The 13,426-nt window shown below is 32.7% G+C and overlaps 1 protein-coding gene across 4 annotated transcripts in view; it reads right to left on the bottom strand.

Annotated features, from left to right (window-relative positions):
* LOC148610788 (uncharacterized) overlaps positions 1–13,426 on the bottom strand; it is a 64,226-nt gene that overhangs the window by 26,781 nt on the left and 24,019 nt on the right. For all 4 annotated transcript variants that reach the window (XM_088596145.1, XM_088596146.1, XM_088596144.1 and 1 more), the window contains one exon: positions 157–310. In XM_088596145.1, the coding sequence (XP_088452271.1) occupies positions 157–252 (96 nt within the window). In that variant the 5' untranslated portion in view covers positions 253–310. The remainder of the gene's footprint in view (positions 1–156; positions 311–13,426) is intronic.

The raw sequence follows: 13,426 nt of genomic DNA, 5'->3' as shown, positions 1-13,426 counted from the left end.
GAAAAACAAAAACAAAACAAAAAACAAAACAAAAAAAAAACAAAACAAAAAAAACAAAAACAAAAACAAAAAACAAAAAACAAAAAAAAAAACACAAACAAGAAATATTATAATAGGAATATAAATACTAAGTTTTCTAAGGAAAAATATAATTACCCTAATAGCACTATCCTTCCTTTTACCACACCTAACTTTATGAGCAGCGCCATCAGGTGTGTGACCATTTAAAGACGCTCCGAAACTAGGGAACATCGGTATTTTGTGTATACATGTGTCCGGGACACCGTTCACTGTAGTAGGATATTCTTTGCTGAAAATAGAAACAAAAGATGATTGTGATTTCTGACTTATTCATTATTTTTTATTTGTATTGCAATATTTTAGCTGGTCTTTCTTATGAGGGACGAGGCTATTTGCGATGTTAATAGTTCATCAATCGATGATGACTCAACCAACAGTAGTAAACAGAAGTACTTAAAAAACACAATATTCATCTTCGTCAACGTTTCAGAGGATCACCTCTAACATTTTAACTTCATACCTCATTTAAATCCGAAATACATCACATCCGGTAAACCGCTTTTTTTTCTAGAGTATCAATATATATCAATTCAAAGGAGGAAATAAAAGTAAAAAGTCAAATAACAACATTCACATGACATTGTCAGTTAAAAATTAGATGAAATAGCCCACATAACAGACAATACAATGTAAAACAAAGAAACTACAACAACAACTAAAAAAAAACACATTCACCATTAATGAAAATTAGATATGCTAACATACCTGTATTAGACAAGTAAGGACAAAAATCCAAAAAGCAATCATAACTCAATTATTTAACAGAGATTCAAAAAGTATCTATCTAGAGCGCATCGTGACATGCAATGTAAAGAGGTTAATTAGTTATCAATAATTTACAATTATCCACTTAACATACAATTAGTAGAAATCTATACAACTTGATAATGAACATGATTGTTAAGGCAATGAACTGATACCACTTTAACTACTAACTTTTGCAGGTTTTCTGGTGATTTAAGGTTCTTTCAAAGTCAAGATCTACATGTAGGACGCACACTTATACACATACATGTACACTAACCATTGTTAGTATTTTATTTCGAATCTTGCCTATTTAGTATTTTAGGTTACATGTACTACCTAAACTCGTCGACTGGAATTGTAATGACTGATGATTTCAATGTTGTCAGTTTTGATTTTTATAGACTCTTTAGTGCTAACTGAGATCATGCTCAATATACACTTCCGCGCGGAAAATTCTTTGTCCACTACCCAAGCCCTACCTCGCGGAAGTTTAAATTGAGCATGCTCACCACTTTACCACAAAAGGGTCTATTGCATTCTTTCATAAGTTAAGCTAGCTTTCGGTTACTGTGAGCGTTCTTTAAATTATGGATATCATTTGTCTATATTGTATATGTAGTATTCAATGGAGATATTTGGATGTATTATTGAGTAAATTCTATGGCGTGTTTATTTGTTGTTTCTGTTTATTTATGACCTTACATTAAAGGGGATGGATAGAGCCTAATAAAACTATTTTAACCCCACCGCAGATTTTACGCGCCTGTCCATAGTCAGGAGGTGTTGGTGTCTGGGTGCCTATATTACATTTTTTGTGTGATTTTGAAGATATACCACCGTCCTGTTACAGTGGAATTTTAATACATTTGTTGTCGGAGCCTTTCTGAGCTTATTTAAAGGCGTGTTTACACTTGCTGATGACTTTTCGGTGACTTCTGTGTTTACCTTTTTGGTATTTAGGTTATACGCTGCTGCATGTGTTACATTTCACCATATCCGTTCTTTTTTTTCTATTTTTAATATTCTCCTGTTTTATCCTATATTTTACCGGTGAGTCTAATTTATTGCCATCGAACATGGGTGTTGACATTTGGACGCAGTTTTTTTTTTCAAGTTTGAGAGATATGATTAGAAGGCGACGTCGTCATGAATTACAGTTGTTTGGACTCAACAGACCGTGTCCAATATGTCAATTTCTTTTTTTCCTTGCAATAAAAATGTATAGTACAAAGGGACAGTAAAATATATATTTATTATCAACATATTTTCTTTAATAGATTTTTATAGTTTTTTTTTACTATTGTTTAGAAAACTGCTTGTTAAGACGATATGTATATGAATATAAATTAAATTTTGATATCAAGTTTTTAATTTCCACTGAATAGAATACTACAATGGCAAATTTTAATGATCATTTCTTGTTCGAGCTCGAATCAATAAGCTGAACGAACTTTCTCATAAACATTTCAAGTCAATTGATTTGTTTCGTGTAAAATAAGTTTTATTGTTTTGCTTTTTAATGTTTCATCGATCAATTCCAAATGAAATTAATTATGTTCCTGAACAAAATCTTAATATCAGGCCTAGGACAACAGATACCTGCTGTTTAATATATAAATGTCGATAATGACCTACCATTGTACAGTAGTAATGCTATTCAAAGTACATATTTTACATGAAATGCACATGTTGTGACAGAGTTAACGTGAAATTCATAGTGTGAATTAAGTACTTCTCCATCATAGAATCAGGCAAAATGTGTATAATGTGTGGCACATGAAGGAAAAATACGGAAAGATTTTATTGCATTATCCAAGAATTTATACCTCATTACTGTCAAAGTGTTTGTTAAGATATTGATAGGTCAAAATTAGTTGTAATGCACCATGGAAAAATGGCGGAAATATTTTCCCAAACTTTTTCCTTATATAAGCAGTCAATTTATATCTACGTCACCAATGCTTCAGGATAAATTTAAATAGCTTTTCAATTATTTTCTGGATGTATTTCATTATGTTTGAGGCGAAAAAGATCAATTTAGAAAAAAATGATGTGCCACTCATTGCCTGATTCTTACACAGAGTGGTACTTAGATAAAATGAAATAACAAAATTACAGCACTGATAAACTGAAGACTATTGTCAAAAGAAACAGTCGAAAGGAAATTTCTCATTTAATTTCCAAAAATTCTACAACTCGGCCAGTTGTTATGATGTTGAAATAAGATTATGTGAGTTGTTTATTGCAATATTCAATTTTCACGAGTTATGAAACATCTTTCCCAATGATTCCTTTGCGGAAATTGAAGCAATCGACCGTCTATGACGTCATCAGTTGTTTCGGGAGAACAAGGTAGGAATGTCACAACGTCAAGTTTTGTAGAAATGATACACAACAACCTAACAACATATGACAAGTTTTCATATCACATCGTTAAATGATGTAATATAGCAAATAACTAGACGTCCAAGAAGTAGAAAAAACAACCAAATCATAGAAAAAACCAAACTATTGCCATATTATCACTCTCATATCTCACTACAGTGATACCTGTCTAAACCGAACCCTGAGTAACCTGAAAACCTGTCTAAACCAAACCCTGAATAGTCCAGAAACCTGTCTAAACCAAAACCTGAATAGTCCAAAAACCCGTCATAACCAAACCCTGAATAACCTGGAAACCTGTTTAATTCAAACACTGAATAGTCCTACAACCTATCTTAAACTTCTGCACTTTTGAAAGTTTAAATTAATATTTTGACCATTGATAAACCGAACACCTGTCTTAACCAGACAGTCTTAATTCCAATTTATAGTTTGTGTGGTTAGACAGGTTTAACGTCATAAACGCATCTTATCCAACCTTTTGCTATCCGTTCCAATGCTCCAATTAGTATAACCTAACAATGACAATTGAAATTGATGCAAATTTCTGATAACATGAGTTATTGACGATATTGTCCGGACGAAGAGAAATGTTGATGTACACATTCGTCTCTGTAGAGATACAATATCTTGAATAGATAAGTTAATGCCATGAAGGAAAAGGGAAAATTTTCGTAACAACATTTTTGGTAATTCATCATATTATATTGATAACTGTTTTGGGGCGGTGTTTCGTTACAGAAACCTAGATGCATGTACTGAGTGAATTATTTTACACTCGCGAAATGGCCATAAAACGTTAGTTTATATTGTTTTGGTGATGTAATAGTAGACAGACAATTAAGAATTATTTTTACTCCCACATTTTGGAAGCATTATGCAACAATTACTACTGTACATTGTATGAAGTACGCTTAATCTTAACTTCGAAGACAATTCATTCAGTTCAATCTTCTAACACATTTGTTTGAATTGACACAAACCTCTGATAAAAATAAATATTTGAATCAAAAAGGAAAATATCGGCACAAATACAGAAGCAACAAAACATATGTACTTTCCGTAAACATCAGAGTCACATGGTAAAAACGTGAAAATAGGAAACAGAATAGATCCATATACTTAATGAAGACAATAGAATGGAATATCACTACATACTGCAGTGTAGAACAAACAAAACAAAACAAAACAAAATAAAAACAAATCACAAAAAAAAAAAAACAAAAACAAAAAACAAAACAAAACAAAACAAAATATATGAATGGCATTGTGTGCTTTGGGAGATAAGAAAATCTTGATTTAGTTAATAATTATTCTGAAATGGGGAAAAATTCGTTCTATCAGCTAACAACCTAACACACTACACTAACCTAACACAATTACTATACTAATACTAAATATTGTTTTCACACCAGTGTCTCAAATACCGACATTTGCTTGACCTTTACACAACCTGAATATAATGCAATTTGAATGCTGGACAATTCTGCTTTCTGACAACGTTTTCTGACTTTGAATAATAACTCATATTACCGACAAGATGGGGTAAAGCTGGTATTTATTCGTTAATATCACGGTATAAATGTGGGCTTTAAACATTCTGAGGACCGGTTTTAGGAACATATTTTACCATCTGTTTATGCAGTTAATGTATTCGAAATATCCCAAGTCACAATGACGTTGTAAAATTATTTCGTGAAATAACTCCATAATTTTTCTATTTTCTTTTTAACAAAAACATATTCGTGTTATTAGTCTAAAAGAAAGTATATCGAATGGAATTTTGTTTACATTGGTGAAGTTTATCATTTGATGATGTAAGGTCAAGTGAATATGCAGTAATATAAATAATGTAACCCCCTTTTTTAAATACATTTTACGAATATGCTACCGTATGGCGGGCTAATTTTAGGGTGTTAGATTTTTTTCGGGTACTTGGTGGTGCAAAGTAAATATATTGCAGGATTAATTATTACGTTATTATATATATATATAGAAAGGTCTGAAAAATACCCAACGATGTTAGAACTGTCAAATTTGTCATGCACATTTTTGGTCGTTGCGCTCCGCCACAGGATGCTAAATTGCCCGACCCTACCCAACCCCTTTTTGCTAGTGGCGACCAAAATTTGTCGACCCTATTGTCCTTGTGTCCCATCCCTTGTTTCATTTCATCATCATTCATGTTCATTTTATCATCCATTTCATGTTCATCGCCTGAATATAGCTGAAATATTGATGCTCGGGCGTTAAACCCCAACAATCAATCAATACTTGGACTCCTTCTTGTTCACATGTGAACAGAATTTCACGCAAATTGCATGATGAAATAACATTTTATGTATATGATCGATTCAGGTAAAAATCATGTAAAGTTCAGACGAAAATATTTGCGAACTTTTATCGAAATGATACCGATTTTATTTGCGTGATTCAGATAAGGATTTCTAAATATTGTGCTTGATCCTTACGAAGACAGATTACAGATATTCTTTAATGCAGTTATCGACTCCATCAGTAACATGGGCGTTTCAGTATAATTACAATCCCTCTGCACAAACTGTTTTTGATCAACCAGATATCATTCGCTTGATTGAACAACTTGATAATTAAATTATTTCCGAAATGTTAAAGCTGTCAGAGATTCTAGATAAGTGTACCCAATTCGTTCGCACGTACGCGTTATCTGACGATGACACTGCAGTTGGGATCTTCTAATCAGTTACGAATGTACGGATATAATCATTATTTTGGAAAATAACAAATCAAAACGCACATTTCGATTACTACTGAAAAAAAGTACAAATGTACATTTTGTACTTGCACATTTACACAAATTTACAATGTGTGGTTCAATGTACTGAAAAGGCATGGAATAGTCCTTTTTCATATTCTTGACTTTGGCTTCGTTTTATTTAAGATTTTCAGGAATGGGGTATCTTTTTACAAATTTGTCATCTGACAGACTGGTTTCTGTCAAATTATAGTAATGGACAGCAGTAGACTTCAAATTTAAGTGAAAGGAACAGTTGAAGTTTTTTTGACATTTCATTTATAGATCTCGACATCTTTATATCTTATTATAGTTCAATTTAGACAGTTCTAGATTTCATTTTACAATATGTTCTTTAGCAGTTCTTGAGTCCTTTTTTACTCCTTTCACTACTTAAGGTTGTTAGAAACATTTGAACAGGTCGTTCACTTATTGGATTTCTGAAGGTTTCGGAACCCTTTGTCCAGTTCTGTTTATATCATATCAGAAGATTCCAAATACTTTTTTTGACAGTTTTTGTTTTTTGTTTTGTTTGTTTTGTTTTGCGTTTGGTTTATTCTGTTTTTGGGGTTCATTTGTGTTTTAAAATTTGTTATGTTATTCTTATGTTGTAAACTATGTTTCGTACCTGTTTCCCAGTATGCTGTTTCTCATGGCTTTTTTGAAAATCATTTCTTCCAAATACTTTTTAAACCGCTTTGTATCTTGACAATGACATTAAATAGAGATCAAAATCAAGTTAATAAAACTCAAAGAAAAAAATCTAGTCATGAATAGCAAACAATTATATAAAAGGCTATATAGCCTAGCTGGTCGAGTGATGTAGAGCGCTGGACTTTGTGCTAGGGGTGTTGCCATAGATGTCACAGCGGTACGAGTTCGAGTCCCGCGGAGGGAACGACAATTTGTTTTGTTTGTTTGTTGGGGTTTAACGTCCGAACAGCAAGATTTCAGCTACATTCAGACGATGAACATGAAATTGATGATAAAATGAACATGAAATGATGAAATGAAAAAGGGATGGGACACAAGGACAATGGAGTCGACAAATTTTGATTGCCACTGGAAATAGGGAGATGTGGGTAGGGTCGGGCAATTTAGCCTCCTGTGGCGGGGCCCTATGGTTCCTACTCCGGGAGAATACCACAGTAGGGTTCTTTAACGTGCGAGGAACGTGGCATCTTTCCCAACACGGTGCACCACTATGGTTTGCGGTCAGATTTTCCGTATTATAGCCTGACAACCCCAGCATGCAACACGCCAGGGGTACCCCATTCCACCACCTAGGGCACACATCCCAGTTGCTCTGTGGGCAGACCGCCCTAGCCCCCGGCTAGGGTTCTGAGCACTATTTAGTCGCCTTTTACGACAAGCTTAGCGCTGCTGCAGGCCTATTCCTTTAACACCCGGACCAGCACGGGGCGAGGGAACGACAAAAATGAGTGTTAACTTCGTTGGGAATTTTCAGACCTATAACAACAACAAGAAGTCGGAAATACACTGTTGGATTAAAAGAGACTATAATTCACAAAACCCATTTATAAAGCAAGCCAGAGAGAGAACATATGCACAGGTACTAAAAGAACGCCCAAGAAAAAGTAAATACTACATGCATTACCAGAGGGAAAACGCTAATAACAGAAATTACTACTATCACACTAACAATAAAACATTTAATGGAAATAGAAGTAATCAAAGAAACAGAAATAGTCAAAGCAGGTACAAACGAAATCAAAAACAACATATATATGGAGAAAGAAAAATATACAATGAACCGTTTACTGACAATTTGTATAATGAAGGCTTCGACAAACCATTCAGATAACATATTTCAAAATCAATCACATTTAAGATCAGATTCGCCCCGAAGAGAACTAAATCAACCAAACGGAAATTGGAAACAACCTTTTTTAGAAGTAAGCCACAGAAACAGGGACACGAGATGGAACCTTTCGAGATTGAGAAACCGGAAATATTTAATGTATCAGAAAAACCTTTGACAGAGGAACAAATACAAATTTTATCTAAAGGTTTAAAATTTACTTCGACCCCTCAAAAATCCAACCATCAAGAAATAAAAGATGATTTTTCAAAATTTATAAGGAGGTTGAGGTTAACGGAGGATTCTTTGATAAAACTTTAGATGACGGATCACTTGTCCGCAACCCAAGCAATTATCCTTCATCAAAAGGAAAATAAAAGCCTGGATAAATATTGTGAGTATATTTCTGAATTCCGTTATACAAGTAATAACAAATATAAAGTCAAGTCAAATTTTACGTCTACACAATGGAAAATTATTACAAATTTGAAACAGGACCCCGAAATAATTATAAAGGAGGCTGACAAAGGCAGTGCTGTAGTTATCATGAGAACAAACATTGAGCATTCCATACAATTTAGCGAGACGATTGTGCACAATAATATCCGATAAAAATACCAAAGACAGGCGGTTGTTGGAATTAAAAGAAACATTAAGCAAAAGGAAATATCCAGAAGCAATAATTGATTTGGGAATAAAGAAAGCATTGAAAATTAAAATTGAAGATCTACGGAGGACGAAAAATATATGTAAAGCAAAGATAGCATCCCACATGTCTCAACGTACAACCCGCAGAATGCTGAATATTTAAATATAATTCATGCAAATATTAATGCAAGATCAACGGATGAACAATATTATAAACAATTTTAAGATAATTAAAAGTAAGAGACACCAAAATCGTCAAAGAAACTACTAACTTCGGCAAGATTTGATACCAGCATATCGGAAACTAAAGTTCAAAAATGCAAACACATAAGGTGTGGTATTTGTGCCTACCTTTTAGAAGGTAAATCTTTTACATTTAAATCAGGAGATGTATTTGATATAAAGAGCAGTTTTACGTCTACCTCAGAGAATCTTTTGTACATTGTAACTTGCAGTGAGAAAACTATGTTGGACAAACGGAAACATCACACTGGAAAAGATTTAAAGTCCATCGACAACAAATCAAAATTCCAGAATATCGCAAAATACAATTAAGTGGACATGTAGAGAACTGTAGAAATAAGAACGATATAACATTTCCGTTTTATATATTTCCGGATGAAATAACGGAACAAGAACGTGTTAATGAAGAAACATTGTTTATTCGAAACTTAACCGACATTTTAACACTTGAAAATAAATTAGTAAAAATATATAGAAGTATAATAAATACTTGAAAGATGAATAATGATATATTTTTACCACAGCATAGCACAGCAGTACGAGTTCGAGTCCCGCGGAGGGAACGACCAAACATTTGCAGATGCAAATTTGACACTTCTAACATCGTTGGGAATTTTGCAGACCTTTATATATATATATATATATATATATATATATGTTCGATTTTGCACGACCTATCATGTAAAACTAGTCGTTCTTGTCACCCACTACCTAAAATTCTTCCCGATAAAATACATACTTCTCGTCTCCCATTCACAACTTTTTATTCAAATGTAACTTGTAACGAACAAGCTCGTTTAATCATTTGTTTAAATAAATGCAATAACTATTCGGATACTTTTCATTACTTCATTTAAATATATACCCCTTCATCATTAAAACCTAAAACAGAACTGAACACCTCTTGACCTCTTCTTTGAAAGGCTTGTTTTTTTTTCGTATGAAGGATGCAGAAACAACAGATTATAAAGAAACCAGAACAGTTGTCACTGAAAATTTGCTATCGGTTTTCAAGGAATTGTTACATAGCTAAATCATCTATCCTTTAAATAATTGACCTGCGATTGTCTGCTTAAAAGTGTTAAATAAAATATTGCACAACAAATCATTGCATGTGTCGTTAATGGTTGAAATTTAAAAAAAATGTTAATGGTACAAACACGTACAAAAACATTTCAAGTTGTACTTAATTTTCGTTCGCACTTTCTGCGTGTCTAAATATTCTAGTACATGTGCTTTTTTATGCATATGCAAATCTTTTTTACTTACGAAGTTTCAACTGAAACATCAACATGTGGTAACAATTGCTAAAAAGCACTAAAGATTTCTAAATTGATTTTGTTCATTCGTCAGATAATCAACAATCAATTTGAAGTTCAATTAATTCTTAAAGTACATGTTGTACAGAAATCGCTTCATGTGTAAGTGATACACTCAAAGGACGTCTAAACTCTGTTGGGACATCTGGTCATTGCATGATTGTTGGTAGGAGGTCTCACTCAATCAAGAGAAATTTTGCGTTTGTTTAGCCTCTGATACTGAATACATGTTAATATACAGTGGAACCTGTCTAAACAGAAACTTTTTAGGCTTCTGATTTGGTTTGGTAAAGACAGCAGTTCGGATTACCAAGGTTCAAAATACATTTTGAGTGCCTGGTTCAGATAGGTATTTGGATTATTGTTCGATTTATTTATAATCCAAACACCAGACTAAACTGACACTTTTCAACTTTTTAAATTTTTTAACACGTTTCATCGTAGAATTATTTTTGTTTTAACTGAAGAAGCTTATAGTGGCAGATCTACGGGAGGATTCTGGGCAAAAGAACATATTCATTCTACTAGAAAATACTAGAAAATGCGGTTCTTATTGTACAAACTTTGGTAAAAATAAAAATTGAGCCCATACCAACCCTAAAGGCCTTCATGCATTTTTTGGTCGGAACCTCTTTATTTAAAAGAGTAATCAAGGGAACTTAGATTCTAGTGGAAATCAAAAGAACGTATTCCAGGGATAAAGATCAGAAATTGAAAACAGACACACACAACAAAGAACATAAACTAACCAACGCAATACATACATAGGAACAAAAGTAAATGAGTAACTCGGACTCCAATAAAAGCTGAGAACATGGACCAGGTACACCGGTAAGGTACATGTAAGCGTCCTCTGCTTTTCTAGAAAAAAAGCCGCGGAGCTGCCTATAAAAAGTTAAGTCTTGGGTAAACGAAAGAGGAAAGGAAAATGAGAGAAAAAGATTAACAAAATCATGTGATTCACCCCTGATTTCAATTTCACATTTACGATGTTTTTATGTAAATAAGTTGAATAAAGTGCACAACGTGATGCACGAGTCTAGACAATTAATTGATTACTGTAAACGTTGATTAACTGAAGTGCACATTGACACCAGTAATATATATTCAAAAATGATTAAACGATGTAAACCCTTGAGCGATTCAATGTACATCATTGAGAATCAGTAAAATTACAATACTATTATACGATTAAGGTCAAGCTGCGTCTTAATCACCTGTCTAATGCGTTATTATTTTTAAGGCTCAGGAGGAGTATCTATAATTGTGATGCATTTTACTGTATACAATTATACCTATCAAAATTGATTGGAAAAACAAATTCGCTGCCATCTTCCACAGTGCTAAAACGCTAAAAATATGTGTCGTTTTATGCTTGATCCTGTGTAATCCGTAATCCGTACGAATCGGAAATATGTCCGGTTTTGACAAGTTTCACTTCATTTTTTTTTATGTAATATTTTGATTTTATATATATTAGGTTTTTTTTGCTATTTATTCATATGAAGGATTGTATAATTGTTTGCAGCCTATGAATTAAATACAAATTCCATATAACAGGACCTTTTTCCGACAATCTAAACTTTGCGGTATTCCGCAAAATTGAAACCGTAAAATTGACTTTTTCGATGTATAATTACCTGCAGAAGCTGAACGTTTCGAATGCCGTTTTGATCGTAAAAGTACATTCATCAAATACATATGTAATATTGCATGGTGTTATGCATTAATAACCAATTAGTACAATGACTGCTAATAATGTCGTAACAAATGTCGGCAATACCATCTTTCAGATAATTGACATTCAATGCACTTTTTTTAACATATTCTTTGCTAGTATTTTGAATGATTTGTGTGTTTTCTTATTCTATAAATGTGAAGTATTTGGTTTTTTTTTATTCTGTTTATTCCCCGCTCTCTCTAAATTCGACCAATCTGATTATTTTTACTATTTTTTTTTCAATTCCCTAAAATAAAATCAAATTTTAGTTGATCGACTTCCGGTGTCTTCAAGCTCAATCCGGACCGTTCTGGATGATGAAACAATTCGCAATTACTATGTACATTAAATATAAACATGTTGCTTAAAGAACACATCAAAACAAGGGATGATACAATCGGAGAGCGTGTTATTATCATCGAGACATAATAGCGAAAAAAGTTAAATGTAAAATATTGAACAGAAATAACCTAGTGTTGATTCCAACTTGAAACCTTGAGAAGATTGATCACACTAAAACAATATAAAGAATTATGAATCGACACATAAATATGATTAATATTGTAACAGAGTCAATTATTCATTTTCCTTCTTTTTTTTCATTTGTTTCTGTTATGAGCTAAAACAATATCGGTTATCATGACTTCATCTGAAGAATTTCAACAATTACTATAGAAGTCAGGATCTTGATTTGCACTCTAAACACTATACAATTTCCTATTGTCCACATTGAACACAAAATTACGACCACCACCAAACTGCCTTTTTATTATAAGGATAAATACGTTTTGTCTTGATAAATTTCAAAGATATCTTAGACTAAGTTTCTAATCTCAAATCGTGATGTAACTTTCTTACAGCAACCTTTAATTTGATAGATGTCCTAGCACCAAACGCAGAAAAAAACCTTATTTTCAGATTAATTGAGGCAAAATATGAATAAAGTAAATTACTTCCGGAATAACGGTTGCTTTTGAATGAGCGGTACTATGTTTCCTTGTCTTGTGCGTACCGTACTGCAGTAAATAATTCTGGATTTGTTATTGAACAAATTGCATTGATACCAATTTGTTTTTAAATAGTTCCAGACTAATAATCATTTTTCCTTTACAGAAAATGCATTGTATTTTTTAAATAAATGTCATTTTGTAGAAATTTGATGACACTTTGACATTTGTATGTCATTAGCTAGACAAGGAAAGATCATGTAGATAAAATCACCCGCTTGAAATAGAAATACAATCAACAGTTTTCCTATTTTGTTTTTCAAAAAAGTGGTTTAATTGATAAAAATCAATTTATAGCTTCATTGTTGTTTAAAAGTGTATTTTTAAAGACTGTAACTATTGTCGTCTGTGGGAAAAATGGTATCGTTCTACCAATTCTCAAACCGTAAATCTGGATCTATATATAGAATGAAAATCATTATGGCACTATATTTCTAATATCAGAAGGTTGAAAAGACACATGAAAAGCATAAAATGCTACCGTTCAACATAAACACAGTATATCGATATATTTATTTTTTAAAAATATGTTTATGGCATGTCAAGTTTTATTGTGTCAAAAACGTCACTCTGTGCATTAGCGTTTGATACTGTTAAGATAATAATATAAGAGCATTTTAGTAGGCGTTAATATTACCATTCATGTCCAGAGTAGCTTTTACAGTCCTTCATTTAAGTGCA

This window comes from Perna viridis, chromosome 8, assembly GCF_037379345.1.
Source record: "Perna viridis isolate PV_CMFRI_1.1 ecotype Kerala chromosome 8, ASM3737934v1, whole genome shotgun sequence".
Classification (NCBI taxonomy): domain Eukaryota; kingdom Metazoa; phylum Mollusca; class Bivalvia; order Mytilida; family Mytilidae; genus Perna; species Perna viridis.
Note: the sequence above shows the minus strand (reverse complement) of the source record. Positions and strands in the feature narration are given on the sequence as shown.